The sequence below is a fragment of the Xiphophorus couchianus genome, chromosome 5 (assembly GCF_001444195.1).
Source record: "Xiphophorus couchianus chromosome 5, X_couchianus-1.0, whole genome shotgun sequence".
NCBI lineage: Eukaryota > Metazoa > Chordata > Actinopteri > Cyprinodontiformes > Poeciliidae > Xiphophorus > Xiphophorus couchianus.
Window position 1 is genome coordinate 979232 of NC_040232.1, and position 18733 is coordinate 997964.

Here is an 18733-nt window from a genome sequence, read left to right on the forward strand (position 1 = left end):
AGTCGAAACGTTGTACAAACAGGGGGCAACAAAGACAATAGGAGGCCAATTCAAGGAAGGAAGCAAAGACAAAGAAAGCCATTAGCGGGCCAGTTGGGGGCCGGTGGCGTATTGTTCAGTGGATGATAGGGACGGGATGGCCAGTGCATTTGGTCTTTGACCACTTACCTTACACCTTACCCTAACCCCTTACCCTAACCCTAACCCTAACCCTAACCCTAACCCTATATCCTTACCCTCTGTGTTTTCCCTTAACCTAACCTCAGTGTCTGTATACGTGGATGAGTGTATGTGTGATGCCTAAACCTAACCCTTGACCTTTGACCCCACCCTAAATATATGTGTGTGTACTTACCTGATGTGTCCTTATCCTAAATGTGTGTGGATGCTTACGTGCTTGTGCAACGTCACTTACCTTTTGTTTCAAACCAATCCTGGTGTGTCAATTCAAATAATTTCTGCATTTTTTGTAAGTCCATGTGAACATTTTATTTAAAAAGAATGAAGAACAGTATCACAGGGGGTGCCTAACAAAATTTAAGTTGCAGGAATAATATTAAAGAGGGGGCCGTAAGAAACAGAAACAGAAAGAAATAAATACATACCTGATGAAGACACAGAAAAAGTCGAAACGTCGTATACTGAGCACTAGGGGGCAACAAAGAGTAACAAACTCAAATTCAAATTTAACGGACGAGGAAGAGAACGGAAGGCTTGTGTGTGTCAGTTGGAGACAGACGGCGTGGCGGGAGGCTGTGTGGGGGCGCGGGATGGCCCGTGCATCACTCTCCTGTCGTCGGGCAGGCAAGAGTTTCCCCACACCTAACCGGCCAGTGCCTCACGAGCCTCCGCACTGTTCACCTGCCCGCTGTCCAGTATCCAGCTGACTTTTTCTTTCTCTTTTTATTTTTATTTATTTTTTTATATATTTTTTATTCTATATCCTTACCCTCTGTGTTTTCCCTTAACCTAACCTCAGTGTCTGTATACGTGGATGAGTGTATGTGTGATGCCTAAACCTAACCCTTGACCTTTGACCCCACCCTAAATATATGTGTGTGTACTTACCTGATGTGTCCTTATCCTAAATGTGTGTGGATGCTTACGTGCTTGTGCAACGTCACTTACCTTTTGTTTCAAACCAATCCTGGTGTGTCAATTCAAATAATTTCTGCATTTTTTGTAAGTCCATGTGAACATTTTATTTAAAAAGAATGAAGAACAGTATCACAGGGGGTGCCTAACAAAATTTAAGTTGCAGGAATAATATTAAAGAGGGGGCCGTAAGAAACAGAAACAGAAAGAAATAAATACATACCTGATGAAGACACAGAAAAAGTCGAAACGTCGTATACTGAGCACTAGGGGGCAACAAAGAGTAACAAACTCAAATTCAAATTTAACGGACGAGGAAGAGAACGGAAGGCTTGTGTGTGTCAGTTGGAGACAGACGGCGTGGCGGGAGGCTGTGTGGGGGCGCGGGATGGCCCGTGCATCACTCTCCTGTCGTCGGGCAGGCAAGAGTTTCCCCACACCTAACCGGCCAGTGCCTCACGAGCCTCCGCACTGTTCACCTGCCCGCTGTCCAGTATCCAGCTGACTTTTTCTTTCTCTTTTTATTTTTATTTATTTTTTATATATTTTTTTATTCTATATCCTTACCCTCTGTGTTTTCCCTTAACCTAACCTCAGTGTCTGTATACGTGGATGAGTGTATGTGTGATGCCTAAACCTAACCCTTGACCTTTGACCCCACCCTAAATATATGTGTGTGTACTTACCTGATGTGTCCTTATCCTAAATGTGTGTGGATGCTTACGTGCTTGTGCAACGTCACTTACCTTTTGTTTCAAACCAATCCTGGTGTGTCAATTCAAATAATTTCTGCATTTTTTGTAAGTCCATGTGAACATTTTATTTAAAAAGAATGAAGAACAGTATCACAGGGGGTGCCTAACAAAATTTAAGTTGCAGGAATAATATTAAAGAGGGGGCCGTAAGAAACAGAAACAGAAAGAAATAAATACATACCTGATGAAGACACAGAAAAAGTCGAAACGTCGTATACTGAGCACTAGGGGGCAACAAAGAGTAACAAACTCAAATTCAAATTTAACGGACGAGGAAGAGAACGGAAGGCTTGTGTGTGTCAGTTGGAGACAGACGGCGTGGCGGGAGGCTGTGTGGGGGCGCGGGATGGCCCGTGCATCACTCTCCTGTCGTCGGGCAGGCAAGAGTTTCCCCACACCTAACCGGCCAGTGCCTCACGAGCCTCCGCACTGTTCACCTGCCCGCTGTCCAGTATCCAGCTGACTTTTTCTTTCTCTTTTTATTTTTATTTATTTTTTTATATATTTTTTTATTCTATATCCTTACCCTCTGTGTTTTCCCTTAACCTAACCTCAGTGTCTGTATACGTGGATGAGTGTATGTGTGATGCCTAAACCTAACCCTTGACCTTTGACCCCACCCTAAATATATGTGTGTGTACTTACCTGATGTGTCCTTATCCTAAATGTGTGTGGATGCTTACGTGCTTGTGCAACGTCACTTACCTTTTGTTTCAAACCAATCCTGGTGTGTCAATTCAAATAATTTCTGCATTTTTTGTAAGTCCATGTGAACATTTTATTTAAAAAGAATGAAGAACAGTATCACAGGGGGTGCCTAACAAAATTTAAGTTGCAGGAATAATATTAAAGAGGGGGCCGTAAGAAACAGAAACAGAAAGAAATAAATACATACCTGATGAAGACACAGAAAAAGTCGAAACGTCGTATACTGAGCACTAGGGGGCAACAAAGAGTAACAAACTCAAATTCAAATTTAACGGACGAGGAAGAGAACGGAAGGCTTGTGTGTGTCAGTTGGAGACAGACGGCGTGGCGGGAGGCTGTGTGGGGGCGCGGGATGGCCCGTGCATCACTCTCCTGTCGTCGGGCAGGCAAGAGTTTCCCCACACCTAACCGGCCAGTGCCTCACGAGCCTCCGCACTGTTCACCTGCCCGCTGTCCAGTATCCAGCTGACTTTTTCTTTCTCTTTTTATTTTTATTTATTTTTTTATATATTTTTTTATTCTATATCCTTACCCTCTGTGTTTTCCCTTAACCTAACCTCAGTGTCTGTATACGTGGATGAGTGTATGTGTGATGCCTAAACCTAACCCTTGACCTTTGACCCCACCCTAAATATATGTGTGTGTACTTACCTGATGTGTCCTTATCCTAAATGTGTGTGGATGCTTACGTGCTTGTGCAACGTCACTTACCTTTTGTTTCAAACCAATCCTGGTGTGTCAATTCAAATAATTTCTGCATTTTTTGTAAGTCCATGTGAACATTTTATTTAAAAAGAATGAAGAACAGTATCACAGGGGGTGCCTAACAAAATTTAAGTTGCAGGAATAATATTAAAGAGGGGGCCGTAAGAAACAGAAACAGAAAGAAATAAATACATACCTGATGAAGACACAGAAAAAGTCGAAACGTCGTATACTGAGCACTAGGGGGCAACAAAGAGTAACAAACTCAAATTCAAATTTAACGGACGAGGAAGAGAACGGAAGGCTTGTGTGTGTCAGTTGGAGACAGACGGCGTGGCGGGAGGCTGTGTGGGGGCGCGGGATGGCCCGTGCATCACTCTCCTGTCGTCGGGCAGGCAAGAGTTTCCCCACACCTAACCGGCCAGTGCCTCACGAGCCTCCGCACTGTTCACCTGCCCGCTGTCCAGTATCCAGCTGACTTTTTCTTTCTCTTTTTATTTTTATTTATTTTTTTATATATTTTTTTATTCTATATCCTTACCCTCTGTGTTTTCCCTTAACCTAACCTCAGTGTCTGTATACGTGGATGAGTGTATGTGTGATGCCTAAACCTAACCCTTGACCTTTGACCCCACCCTAAATATATGTGTGTGTACTTACCTGATGTGTCCTTATCCTAAATGTGTGTGGATGCTTACGTGCTTGTGCAACGTCACTTACCTTTTGTTTCAAACCAATCCTGGTGTGTCAATTCAAATAATTTCTGCATTTTTTGTAAGTCCATGTGAACATTTTATTTAAAAAGAATGAAGAACAGTATCACAGGGGGTGCCTAACAAAATTTAAGTTGCAGGAATAATATTAAAGAGGGGGCCGTAAGAAACAGAAACAGAAAGAAATAAATACATACCTGATGAAGACACAGAAAAAGTCGAAACGTCGTATACTGAGCACTAGGGGGCAACAAAGAGTAACAAACTCAAATTCAAATTTAACGGACGAGGAAGAGAACGGAAGGCTTGTGTGTGTCAGTTGGAGACAGACGGCGTGGCGGGAGGCTGTGTGGGGGCGCGGGATGGCCCGTGCATCACTCTCCTGTCGTCGGGCAGGCAAGAGTTTCCCCACACCTAACCGGCCAGTGCCTCACGAGCCTCCGCACTGTTCACCTGCCCGCTGTCCAGTATCCAGCTGACTTTTTCTTTCTCTTTTTATTTTTATTTATTTTTTTATATATTTTTTTATTCTATATCCTTACCCTCTGTGTTTTCCCTTAACCTAACCTCAGTGTCTGTATACGTGGATGAGTGTATGTGTGATGCCTAAACCTAACCCTTGACCTTTGACCCCACCCTAAATATATGTGTGTGTACTTACCTGATGTGTCCTTATCCTAAATGTGTGTGGATGCTTACGTGCTTGTGCAACGTCACTTACCTTTTGTTTCAAACCAATCCTGGTGTGTCAATTCAAATAATTTCTGCATTTTTTGTAAGTCCATGTGAACATTTTATTTAAAAAGAATGAAGAACAGTATCACAGGGGGTGCCTAACAAAATTTAAGTTGCAGGAATAATATTAAAGAGGGGGCCGTAAGAAACAGAAACAGAAAGAAATAAATACATACCTGATGAAGACACAGAAAAAGTCGAAACGTCGTATACTGAGCACTAGGGGGCAACAAAGAGTAACAAACTCAAATTCAAATTTAACGGACGAGGAAGAGAACGGAAGGCTTGTGTGTGTCAGTTGGAGACAGACGGCGTGGCGGGAGGCTGTGTGGGGGCGCGGGATGGCCCGTGCATCACTCTCCTGTCGTCGGGCAGGCAAGAGTTTCCCCACACCTAACCGGCCAGTGCCTCACGAGCCTCCGCACTGTTCACCTGCCCGCTGTCCAGTATCCAGCTGACTTTTTCTTTCTCTTTTTATTTTTATTTATTTTTTTATATATTTTTTTATTCTATATCCTTACCCTCTGTGTTTTCCCTTAACCTAACCTCAGTGTCTGTATACGTGGATGAGTGTATGTGTGATGCCTAAACCTAACCCTTGACCTTTGACCCCACCCTAAATATATGTGTGTGTACTTACCTGATGTGTCCTTATCCTAAATGTGTGTGGATGCTTACGTGCTTGTGCAACGTCACTTACCTTTTGTTTCAAACCAATCCTGGTGTGTCAATTCAAATAATTTCTGCATTTTTTGTAAGTCCATGTGAACATTTTATTTAAAAAGAATGAAGAACAGTATCACAGGGGGTGCCTAACAAAATTTAAGTTGCAGGAATAATATTAAAGAGGGGGCCGTAAGAAACAGAAACAGAAAGAAATAAATACATACCTGATGAAGACACAGAAAAAGTCGAAACGTCGTATACTGAGCACTAGGGGGCAACAAAGAGTAACAAACTCAAATTCAAATTTAACGGACGAGGAAGAGAACGGAAGGCTTGTGTGTGTCAGTTGGAGACAGACGGCGTGGCGGGAGGCTGTGTGGGGGCGCGGGATGGCCCGTGCATCACTCTCCTGTCGTCGGGCAGGCAAGAGTTTCCCCACACCTACCCCAACCCTTACCCTACCCTTACACTAACCCTGACCGCCTCGCAACATAAGCAGTGCGCACGACATCCAGGGACCATCCAGCTTCCCGAGGGAAGCTCAGATGGAACCCCGGGGCCATGCACACCGCAGCCAGGGCTCAGACCTCCAACGGGCACTTGGAAGAGCTGCGGAGCCGCTCACAGTGCACCGAATTCGGCCTGAGCCCGGTCCACCTTTGCCTGTACTTCCTCGCTTCCACGGAGCTCAGAACCGACCCAGAGAGGCGCCAGGCCCATCAGAAGGACCGAGGACACTCACCGGACCGGCCAGAGCCCGCACGGTTACCGCCACAGAGATCCAGAGAACCAGAGAGAAAATCTGGAAAAACGGCTTAAAATGCTGGAAAAAGCCGAAAAAAGTTCAATAAGGAGCCTTATCTGGGCTTAGGAAGACCCCTAGAACCGCTCTGGATCGAAACAGACAGTCATTTTCACTGCAGGGACTCTTTTCTACCTTGTCCCTATAATCCCGCCGGTGGGGTTTTTCTCTGTAAGGTCTCCAAATCCTATCTATCGCTCCAGCAGCGGTGAAGCCCCGATTTTAGCGGGGATGGGCAATGCTTTGGAGGTCCGCGAAAAATTTTGAACGGTTATCTCGGCTTCTGTGAACAATTTAAAGATGATTCCACCACACCAGCCTACTCTCCAGACTCTGGCCTTTCCGGCAATATATGGCTTTCCCCGGGGAAATGCATTTTTAAAGAATTTTATGGAAGTCAAAAAATCACCGGGGCATCCGGACCCCCCAAGGCCGAGGACAGTGAGGGTCGGCGGATACGAGGCCTCCTGAGCAGGGCCCCTGCCCTGGAAGTCCGAAAATTCAACTTTATCCCAGGAATACGGGAGTCACATAGCCGTGATCAGGGCATTATTCTGGGCCTATTGATCCTGGTTTCGAAGCTGCTGGTCCCCGGGAAAGTGCTGTTTTGACCAATTATGGTTTTCTATTTTTAATTCCGCCTACGGACCTCCCAGGAACCAGAGAACCACACCAGTTTATTCTCCAGACTCTGGCCTTTCCGGCAAGATATGGCTTTCCCCGGAGGAATGCATTTTTAAACATTTTTATGGAAGTCAAAAATCACCATAGCTGGAAACTGAGCACCGGAAGCCAGATCCGTAAGAAGCACAGAGCAGTACGCTCCCTCCGAACCGGGGTACCCCACACTTAAGCACCCCTACACGGACTAGACCCACCAGCACGCACAGCACCGACCCTCGTGCCCCTGGTATGGCAGTGGGACTTATAAAAATCTCGCTGCACCAGCGAGGTGCCTGTCTGAGCCGTAGCCCGGAGTGACTTTCGTTCTAGGTAAATCGCCCCCCGAAGTTCGGTCGGTGGACGGGACCCTAACCCACCATCAAAGACGCCATTTGGACCTCCAGAAACTTGCTGGTGAGCAGGTGCAGGCAGACGCCCCCCGTGGCTGTGATTCGGATGGCGGCAGTGAAAAGAGAAACATCAGGAGCTGCAGGTGGCGCGCCAAGGACACAGCCACCAAGAAGAATCGCCTGCGCCTCCGTGGACAAAGGAGCCGGCGCCCCACGAACAGAGGTCCAAGCAGCGGCGGCCTGGCTCTCCGGCAGGCGGGAAGAGCTTCAGGGAGGTTTCCCCTATGAGCACCAGCGCTGTTTGGAAGGACGGGATGGCTCCGGACGTAGAAAGGAGTCACACCAGTCCTGCTCAACTTTTAACATACAGAGATGTTTGTTTTATATCCTTGTTCTTAGCTTCTTTTAGTCTAATTTGAGCGAATGACTTGTATTTATTAAAGGAAAAAAATTCTGTATAAATGTAAAATGCCATGTTTTTAAAATGTGCCAAGTAAAAATAAAATATTTCAAAAAAAAAAAAAAGCCAGAGCCACCATGCACTCCTGCAGCATCTCATGCATCTGCCCCCGACCCAGTTGTGGTGAGGCACCTTCTGTGGGCAAAGGCCGGCTCCTTGCAATTCCCCTACTTGCCAGCAAGGGAGGTACAGCTAGTGCTGTACGGGGCGACCCATGAAAGGAGGCGGAGAGGAACTTTGCTGACATGTGGCTCACCCTAGCCACCATCAAAGACGCCACAAGGACCTCCAGAAACTTGCTGCCAAGGAAGAGCATGCAGCTGTGATCTGAATGGCAGCAGCAATAACATCAGCTGCAGGTGGCGCACCAAGGACAAAGCATCACCTCTGCGCCCATTTGGACCAAGGAACCGGCGCTCCACGAACGGAGGTCCGAGCAGCGGCTCTCTGGGTGAGGACGGCGGGAGGAAGGATCCCCTCTGAGCACCAGCGCTGTTTTGGAAGAACAGGACGGCTCCAAGCTTTGTAGGGAGTCACTCCGGTCCTGCACAGCTTTTAAACAAACAGAAACTTTTTAAATGTCCCACTTTTTAAAGTCTAATTTCACATAAAAATTTTACTTATTGTTTGAGTATTAATAAACATTTGCAAAGGAATGAAAAAATTGGTGCCGACACAAGAGTTGCTTAGGAAGGGAGGGCACAGTAGTATTCTTAATAATGTTTGTAACTTCTCTACAAATATCATTATAGGGTTATATTAATAGCACAGATGCACAGGGCTATTAAGCAAAGGTCTTGGAGGAAAATAAAAACCTGCATTTAGCCAAACTAGAGACAACCTGCAGCATTATCAAAGAATAACATTAGCCATTTATTTCAAAGACAAGGGTGTTAATTATATTAATAATGATTTAAAACCTTTTAGAAAGAATCTGACTGGTCTTCTGTCCACCAGAATTTAATCTGGATTATTTTCATAGAATATTTTGAATGAAACAAACTAAATATAATCCAAGCCTGGAAGAAAGTAAATAAAAAGATAGAAAAAATAAACCATTTTTGATATAACCTGTATAAGTACAATAATCCAGGCAGCACATATGAGCAGAAGGCTAAAGGCTCAATCCTGGAAGCAACTGGTACAAACAGCTGACAAGACGAGAACCCGACAAAGAACAAGGAACACAGATGGTTTAAATACAAAAGGAGACAATCGGGGGAAACAAGGAAGAAACACACAGAAAAAACCAAACCCTCACAGATAACAGGTTTTGGCAGTTGGGCTTTAGATCTTAACGACTCAAACAGCCAGTAGACATTCAGGAAGCTGCTCCTGATTTCTTCAAGGCCTTCGTTAACGTGCTGAGACTTTTCTGAGAAGATGCCAGGCATCCTTTCTTCAGATTGGAGCCCACCACCCTGGTAACTCTCCTGTACTCACTCTAGTCACTCATTTTGATTTTAAAAGATTTCCTGGTTCATGCCTGAGTGAAACTTATAAACTGATTTTCAGAATTACAATCCATAAATGTTTTAAGAATTATTTAACAAATTACTTGAAGTGTATCTGATTTATCTTGCTCTTGCTAACGGTGACTGGGTGAACCCTGCTGGCTGACATTCATTTGGCTAACCACTCCAACTCTAAGCCTCATGTAAATCTGAGGACATTTTCTGTTTTCACATTAAAGCTACCTCGTACAATAAATTGAATCCTCATTAACAATCTGTATGACTTCCACAGGTTGACAATGTTGTGTTATCTGTTATTTACACAGAACCAAAGTCCAGAGAACAGGCTGATATTGCAGGTTAAAGGCCACTGCAGAGGAAGAAGTGATTCTGCTGAGACGGCACCAAACCATGAGGAAGACCTCGAAGACAGGAAGGTAACAGAGGACGAAGGATTTCACAAGCAGCTGTACGCACAGAACGATCAACAATATCTGCTGTGATAACGACTGAATGGCTGCTGTCAAACACTGAAGGTAAAACCTGAACCTGGTTTCAGCCTTTTATCCTTTCTGGGTTTCTTCAATCATCTGATAGCTGCTGATCGAGACGGGAGACATCTTGTCTAATGAATTTGATTTGGATTTTCTGGGCAAAGAACTTCCTCTGTGAGGTGGGCCACTAAACAGGCAACAACATTGACAGAATTTTGATTCCCAATATCTGTGACATCAGATGGTGCATTCAGGAACACTCAGGAAATTCAGGTAGCAGGCTCTGCAGACTACATGAAACAATATGAGGCTTGAGATGGTTATTTCTCTTTTCAAGTAATTTCACAAGACTGAATTATCTTTCCTGATAAACATAGGAACCTACTGACAACAATATACTTGCTCTTCAACAGTTAAAATGTCTGATTTGCTCCCCAAATGTTCGTTCTCAGGCATCAATCTGTTTTCATAGCTGTGAAGCTGAGTAGATCAACACTGGATCCGATCGATCGTAATGCCTTCCCTGTTGGTTCCAAGTGTCTGCCTGTCACAGTGAGGCCTCATCTCCCAAAAGAGGGCAGAAAAACACTTTACAGTTCTACTTCCTGTTGAGTCTCTAACTTCAAATTAGATTTTCCTCGCCTCAGTAGGAATATGAGGATGTTTCATTTTCAGTCCTTTAGAGGACAAATAAGTTTTCACTTGAAGTTTTAACAGAACAAAATGGCCTAATGAAAGAGCAAAAATCCTTCCTACATGTTCCCACTGTCAGGACGCGATCTGCTGAATAACCTTTGATAAAAATGTTTTTAGCTAACTTAAATAAACTGAATTTGCATTTTTTGATAACAAATCCATTGGAATGGATCAAAGTGGCTTGCAATCTAGTTCTTGGATTGAATTTACCTTTTTTTAAATGGATTGAAATTACATGTTATGAATTGGTGCTAGAAAATCAACTGAATTGAAACTATAATCAGATTAAAGGCCACATTTAGGTTGTCACGTTCAGTGCTAATATGAATGTTATGGGTTAGGTCTAACCTGCTGTAGTCCTGCTGCTTTATCTCATACTGTCACTCACCTTTGACCCCTCATTACAGAAATGATTCATTTGGTTCTTCTGGCTTTATCCTGCAATAACTTTCTCTTTATTTTCTATTTTTTTCTCTCCTGTCCTCCATTTCCTTTCCTTTTGACGAATTCAACCAGCTCCTCTTTCTTCCTGTCTTTTCATTTTCCAGTTGGGAGGGGCTGCTTGTGTCTCCACTTCGTTATTCCAGCTGGAAACTAGAGAACAGGATGACCTCTGACCTGAACCTTCAGAGACATCTAAAGACAGTTACAAAGTCGGCCTTCTATGAGCTTAAGAACATTTCCAGACTTACTCTAAATTTTTATGTAACCGGGCAGTTTATTAGTTTTGAAATGGTGTTTATGTAAAAGTGGCTGTAAATTCCCACCTGTATTGGGCCCATGAACACACCTGTGCCCCCTTTCCCCACCTTCACTTCCAGTTTGCAGTACTGCCTTGCTCATTAGATATAAAAGCACCGGGTGGGGTGCTGTGGTGGCGCAGGGGCAAAGCATGAGCCACGTTGAGGCCTTAGTCCTTGTAGCGGTGGTCGTAGGTTCGATTCCCAGCCTGGCGACGTTTGCCGCATGTCTTCCCCCTCTCTGATTACCCTGTTTCCTGTCAAACTACTTTCAAATAAAGGCCACTAGAGCCAACAAAACCTTTAAAAATAAATAAATAAAAGCACCGGGTGTGAACGAGCGATGGATTCTCCAGGGCGCCGGCTGTTAGGCTGTTGGTTGTGTGAGTCGCCGCGCTAACCCCAACAAGCCCTGCGTCATGAGGGACATTGGTCATGAGGTAAATCAGTTTTTGATTAGTCGCCTATGACTGGCTATTTGCTATGTCAGTGATGCTGTTCATATAGTTGTTGGTTTGTCTAGTCTGACTTGTATTTGTCTCTCACAACAAGTCAGATTTTATGGCTTATTTTAGAAAGCACTGCTGCAAACTGGCCCAACTGAAGATGCACCAGGCTGTTCCTCTCATCCAAGAGGAGAATCTTGTTCCCTTGATAAAGAAACATAAACAAAACAACTTTAATTTTGAGGGCCAGCTGCACAGATAAAAAAAAAAATGCTTTGCCGCACATCTGTCATGATCTGTGTTTTTCCTTGTTTATTTAGAGTTTTCTGTGTCGTTAAGTCTCTTCGTTGTCCTGTCCTCCCCTTGATTGTTCCCAGGTGTGTCTCGTCTCTGTGATTACCCTCCCGTGTATTTAACTCCACCTGTGTTCCTTGTTCGTCGTCGGGTCCTCGTCAATGTTAGCTTCTGTGTCGTCAGTGTTTCCATGTGCCTGCTGCTCGTTGTTTGGATTAAGTTTTCTCATTAAATCTTCATATTCATCATACCTGGGTCCGCTGCATCTGCCTCACCACTCTCACCACCCGCACTTCCTGACAGAAGGACCCGACCATACCGAACGGTGAGAATGCAGCATATGGCCCAGCACGACCAGGAGGCATGGTTCCAGCAGCAGTTGGAGTTGGCTCAGCGGGATCTCTACAAGGACGTAGAGATCCTGCCATCTCCGCTGCTGCTGGAGGAGATGGGACTGGACTCAGACTATACCCTGGCATTTAGAAGATGTCAGATCCCACCAGTCACCACCCCAAAGCCCTCCGGATTCGGCCCCCGCCGTTACTCACGCCGGGGGAGACAGCGACGTGAGCCGCCGGTGAACCCGGCCCCTCGTCACCTTCCGGATCCGTCACCTCCGCTGTCAGCCCGGAGACGGCGACGTGAGCCGCCGGCAGACCCGGCCCCTCGTCGCTCTCCGGAGCCGCCACCTCCACGGTCAGCCCGGAGACAGCGACGTGAGCCGCCGGTGGACCCGGCCCCTCGTCGCCTTCCGGAGCTGTCGCCCCCGCAGCCGGTTCCAAGGCTTCGCTGCGGCTCGCCCCCGCAGCCGTTTCCAAGGCTTCGCTGCGGCTCGCCCCCGGAGCCCGTTCCGAGGCTTCGCTGCGGCTCGCAGCCGCTTCCGAGGCTTCGCTGCGGCTCGCCCCCGCAGCCGTTTCCAAGGCTTCGCTGCGGCTCGCCCCCGGAGCCCGTTCCGAGGCTTCGCTGCGGCTCGCAGCCGCTTCCGAGGCTTCGCTGCGGCTCGCCCCCGCAGCCGCTTCCGAGGCTTTGCTGCGGTTCGCCCCCGCAGCCGGGACCGAGGCTCCGCTCCGGCTCACCTCCAGCCGGCGCACCCGAGGCAGAATCAGCCGGCGTTCCAGCCGGCGCACCGGAGGCAGAATCAGCCGGCGTTCCAGCCGGCGCACCCGAGGCCGAATCAGCCGGCGCACCCGAGGCCGAATCAGCCGGCGTTCCAGCCGGCGCACCCGAGGCCGAATCAGCCGGCGTTCCAGCCGAGACCCCGACTCCCGAGACTCTCTACGTTCCCTCCGAGACCCCGACTCCCGAGACCCCCTGTGTTCCGACCGAGACCCCCTGTGTTCCAACCGAGACCCTCTACGTTCCTTCCGGGACCCCGACTCCCGAGACCCTCTGCGTTCCTCCTGAGACCCTGACCCTCTGTGTTCCTCCTGAGACCCCGACTCCCTGTGTTCCTCCAGAGACTCCCTGCGTTCCTCCCGAGACCCCGACTCCCGAGACCCCCAGTGTTCCGACCGAGACTCCCTGCGTTCCTACCGAGACTCCCTGCGTTCCGACTCAGACTCCCAGCGTTCCACCCGAGACCCTGACCTCCAGCGTTCCACCCGAGACCCTGACCTCCAGCGTTCCACCCGAGACTCTGACCTCCAGCGTTCCACCCGAGACTCTGACCTCCAGCGTTCCACCCGAGACCCTGACCTCCAGCGTTCCTCCAGAGACCCTGACCTCCTGCGTTCCTCCAGAGACCCTGACCCTCTGCGTTCCTCCAGAGACCCTGACCCTCTGCGTTCCCTCCGAGACCCTGACCCTCTGCGTTCCCTCCGAGACCCTGACCCTCTGCGTTCCCTCCGAGACCCTGACCCCCGAGACCTTGACTCCCGAGACCCCGAGGACCAAGACCCCCTGCGTTCCTCACAAGACTCCCAGTGTTCCGACTCAGACCCCCGGCGTTCCCACCGAGACCCCCTGTGCTCCACCAGAGACCCTGCCTCGGGGGGCTCATCATCGCCACCTCCCGGGCCGCGGACAGCCGCTGGACCGCCTCCTGGGGTCCCGTCTCTGTGGTTCCCGCCTTCAGCGCCGCGGACGGCCGCCGGACCGCCTCCGTGGTTCCCGCCTCCAGCCCCGCGGACGGCCGCCGGACCGCCTCCGTGGTTTCCGCCTCCAGCGCCGCGGACGGCCGCCGGACCGCCTCCGTGGTTCCCGCCTCCAGCGCCGCGGACGGCCGCCGGACCGCCTCCGTGGTTCCCGCCTCCAGCGCCGCGGACGGCCGCCGGACCGCCTCCGTGGTTCCCGCCTCCAGCCCCGCGGACGGCCGCCGGACCGCCTCCGTGGTTCCCGCCTCCAGCCCCGCGGACGGCCGCCGGACCGCCTCCGTGGTTCCCGCCTCCAGCGCCGCGGACGGCCGCCGGACCGCCTCCGTGGTTCCCGCCTCCAGCGCCGCGGACGGCCGCCGGACCGCCTCTGTGGTTCCCGCCTCCAGCGCCGCGGACGGCCGCCGGACCGCCTCCGTGGTTCCCGCCTCCAGCGCTGCGGACGGCCGCCGGACCGCCTCCGTGGTTCCCGCCTCCAGCGCTGCGGACGGCCGCCAGACCACCTCCGTGGTTCCCGCCGCCGCGGACGACCGCCGGACCACCTCCGTGGTTCCCGCCTCCTTTGCCTCCGCCCACCCTGTGGGTAGTTTTTTGTTGTTTTTGGACTCTTGGCCCTTCTTGTTTTTCCACCCACCCTTGCTGGGTTTTTTGGTTGTTTTTTTTTTCTTGGGCGTCTGGTAGCCGCCCTTGAGGGGGGGGTACTGTCATGATCTGTGTTTTTCCTTGTTTATTTAGAGTTTTCTGTGTCGTTAAGTCTCTTCGTTGTCCTGTCCTCCCCTTGATTGTTCCCAGGTGTGTCTCGTCTCTGTGATTACCCTCCCGTGTATTTAACTCCACCTGTGTTCCTTGTTCGTCGTCGGGTCCTCGTCAATGTTAGCTTCTGTGTCGTCAGTGTTTCCATGTGCCTGCTGCTCGTTGTTTGGATTAAGTTTTCTCATTAAATCTTCATATTCATCATACCTGGGTCCGCTGCATCTGCCTCACCACTCTCACCACCCGCACTTCCTGACAACATCAGCTTTTCTCAAAAGCTTCTTCAAATGACCACACACATACAGATAAAAATATTTTCTCAATCACATTCACACCACTCCTTTACGCTACTGCCAACACAACAGGACTATTTTGTGGTGTTCAATATTTTCATTGTCATGCATTTTGGAAGATAATAGCACCATTTACCCAATGAAACTTGATGAAATAAAGGGTCTGGCTCTGTGGTAACTTTAGGGGGTCATCACATCTAAAACTAGTTTTTCTAGCATTTTCAAGGCAGAAGCTTAGATTAGTCTTGTTTTCATGGGAATGTTATTTTAAAATGCTAGGATAACTGTCCATCCAAAATATGTGGTTCTAATGGAAACCAATGGGACCCAAATGTGAGGATTTGGTTTTCTGAGTGTTCATTAGTCCCTGTGTTGTTGCTTCTACCCCTTGATTGTTTCCAGCTGTCCCTCCGGTTCCCTGATTGCCCTCCATGTATTTTACATTGTGTTTTGTGGTTTCTCATTTTGTTGTGTTTGCCAGCGCTACCAGCGTCTGAGTACCTTCTCTCATTGCTCACCTGTGCTGCCTGGACTTTTTCACCCTTTTGAGATCGCCATTCAAACCAACATTTTTGCACTACTACCTGAGCCCAGTCCATCCTCACCACAATCAACCCATTTCATGACACAAAATGGGACAGAAGGCCTTCAAAGTACACAAAGAGCATATCTTTTGTTCTACATACCATACAATCAAAAGGACAAAAACATTTTAAGTCCTGGCCAAGTTTCAATAAATCTGACTCAGATATTGAGAATCAACAAAAGTGGCAAAGCAGGACGTCCCATTTTGGGCAGCCTAGAATCTCCAGAGGTTAAGGTCATTATAGTGGTTAGCAGCCGTGCTACCTGGCTCTATCATCCCGACCCCCACTGGGAATTAGGATGCGTTGAGGGCCCACAGAGCTTTAAAGGCAGCCTGTCAGCAACTTTACACCTCTGATGAATCAACAATTGACCTGCTTGATCGATTAAAATCAATCCATACTGAGCAGGAAAAGGCGCACATCTTTATCCCAAAATACAACTTTTTAGGAGAAAGTCTGAGTTAAAAATAGAAAAGATGGCTGAATACACAGACTAGTTCTCCTCTTTTGTCTCAACATTAATATATATTTTATTCCAGCTCAAGAAACACCCGGAGGTTGTTCTGATCCTCCTCATTTTGCTCCAGCCCAATCCGGATCTCCAGTCCAGCTGCGCCGTCCTTCAGCCAGTTGGTTTCTCTGTGACGATGGCTACCACCTCACCCAAAGACAAGTAATCCAGAGAATGACTTTATTTAGACCTCTTTAAGTAAGATGCTGTAACATGAACAATTCAATCATCAATACTTAGCAAAGATTTGCAAACAATGTGAATGCTTCTATAATTAAGAGAAAAACTATTGTCAAAACGATACATAACCTGACTTGATTAACTAGCCAAACTCGGGATAAATCAGTTTTAACTTTCAGTGATGTAGCGGACCATGTCGAGCTCTCACTGACGGCCGTTGATTGAATCATTCAATGTTATTTCTTGCAGATATTTGGCCGTGTGGGTGATCTTCTTCATGCTTGGTCTGGGAACATTGCTGCCCTGGAACTTCTTCATGACTGCTACCATGGTGAAACATCATCTGCTTTTTCTCCACAGCTCCTGTTTTTCTGCACAGTCTTGTTCTGACAGTAGCAAAACCAGGGAACCTGAAACATTGTGGCTGGGTTCTGAATAAATGTCAATGAATGTGAAAAAATATAACAAAATCATTTTTCACTCTTCACTGCCATTGTTGCTTTGCCTGAACCCCCAGTTTCAGGCAAAGCAACTGGGGGTTACACCTCCTTTATTCATTGATTCATTGATCCCAATGAATCATGGGATATTGTGGACCATGAAAAGAAGAAGACATTTGAAGGAGTCTTTGAATTTGGACTGGCCTTGTTGCCATGCTATGATGTATCGCCCTACAAGTGCCACCTTTGAAGGATGCAGCACCTGAATTCAGACTCAGGAGAGACTGGCTGAGTAGAAAGGATGTTGGCATCAAGCTGAGAGCCTGATGCAAACATCCTCCTGCCACATGTCGATGTGCCCTTTAGCAAGACACTTAACCCCAAGTTGCCTTTCAATCTGCCCATCGATACATGAATGTGAGTGGGATTGGGCAAATATGGTTGGAGAGTAAAGCACTTTGAGTGGTTTGTATGCTGGGTGTATTTACTTTTCCATTTAAAGTGGAGCTGGAACATCAAATGACCAACAGAGGTCAGTGCTGTTGTGTGAGCAGCTTTTTGTCATCCCTAAAAGGTCAAGCTGGGATGGATGCAGAGGGTTGAGACTTCCTGTTGCTTTACCACAAGTTACCTGGCGATGTGTGGGAGTTTGTGAGTGTGAATGGCCGAATGTGGCTCTGGTGTAAAGTGCTTTCAGGAGTCAGTATGGCTGGATAATAGCAATTTAAGTTCAGGCCATTTAACATCTGGGTTCACAAGTCCAGTAAAGGTTCTGTTACTGAATCCAAATTCACTTATTTTCCTACTAACAGTCTTCTTTTGACAAAAGCTCTTTGTACGTGAACAGAGGTTTTATTATCCTTGCAGTACTTCAGGAATCGTCTGAAGGACCCTTTGCCCACTGAGGTTTCAGCCAATCAGACTGAAGCAGCAGGTCAACATCAAAGTGTTCTACAGACCAAATTCAACAATGTGATGACGCTCTGCGCCATGTTGCCTCTGCTGCTGTGCACCTGCCTCACCTCCTTCCTGCACGCCCTGTGAGTACTACACAGGTACTACGCCAGTAGTGCATAAAGTACTAGACCAGTACTACACAGGTACTACACCAGTAGTGCACAAAGTACTAGACCAGTACTACACAGGTACTACGCCAGTAGTGCATAAAGTACTAGACCAGTACTACACAGGTACTACACCAGTAGTGCACAAAGTACTAGACCAGTACTACACAGGTACTACGCCAGTAGTGCATAAAGTACTAGACCAGTACTACACAGGTACTACACCAGTAGTGCACAAAGTACTAGACCAGTACTACACAGGTACTACACCAGTAGTGCACAAAGTACTAGACCAGTACTACACAGGTACTACACCAGTAGTGCACAAAGTACTAGACCAGTACTACACAGGTACTACACCAGTAGTGCACAAAGTACTAGACCAGTACTACACAGGTACTACGCCAGTAGTACACAAAGTACTAGACCAGTACTACACAGGTACTACACCAGTAGTGCACAAAGTACTAGACCAGTACTACACAGGTACTACGCCAGTAGTGCACAAAGTACTAGACCAGTACTACACAGGTACTACGCCAGTAGTACACAAAGTACTAGAACAGTACTACACAGGTACTACACCAGTAGTGCACAAAGTACTAGACCAGTACTACACAGGTACTACGCCAGTAGTGCACAAAGTACTAGACCAGTACTACACAGGTACTACGCCAGTAGTGCATAAAGTACTAGACCAGTACTACACAGGTACTACACTAGTAGTGCACAAAGTACTAGACCAGTACTACACAGGTACTACGCCAGTAGTGCACAAAGTACTAGACCAGTACTACACAGGTACTACGCCAGTAGTGCACAAAGTACTAGACCAGTACTACACAGGTACTACGCCAGTAGTGCACAAAGTACTAGACCAGTACTACACAGGTACTATGCCAGTAGTGCACAAAGTACTAGACCAGTACTACACAGGTACTACGCCAGTAGTGCACAAAGTACTAGACCAGTACAACACAGGTACTACGCCAGTAGTGCACAAAGTACTAGACCAGTACTACACAGGTACTACGCCAGT

The 18733-nt window shown here is 47.6% G+C and overlaps 2 protein-coding genes across 4 annotated transcripts in view; one reads left to right on the forward strand and one right to left on the reverse strand.

The window, feature by feature from the left end:
• The window catches only part of LOC114144886 (GTPase IMAP family member 4-like), a 7358-nt gene extending 6575 nt beyond the window's left edge, over positions 1-783 (reverse strand). Inside the window, exon 1 of the mRNA XM_028018113.1 lies at positions 736-783. Coding sequence (XP_027873914.1) covers positions 736-783 — 48 coding nt within the window. The remainder of the gene's footprint in view (positions 1-735) is intronic.
• An 8666-nt stretch (positions 784-9449) lies between these two features.
• The window catches only part of LOC114145261 (equilibrative nucleoside transporter 1-like), a 37306-nt gene continuing 28022 nt past the window's right edge, over positions 9450-18733 (forward strand). The window contains exons 1-4 of one of the 3 annotated variants that reach the window (XM_028018743.1): positions 9450-9642; positions 16039-16172; positions 16440-16521; positions 17498-17670. In XM_028018743.1, coding sequence (XP_027874544.1) covers positions 16147-16172; positions 16440-16521; positions 17498-17670 — 281 coding nt within the window. In that variant the 5' untranslated portion in view covers positions 9450-9642; positions 16039-16146. The remainder of the gene's footprint in view (positions 9643-16038; positions 16173-16439; positions 16522-17497; positions 17671-18733) is intronic. The other 2 variants (XM_028018741.1, XM_028018742.1) reach the window with 2 other exon arrangements.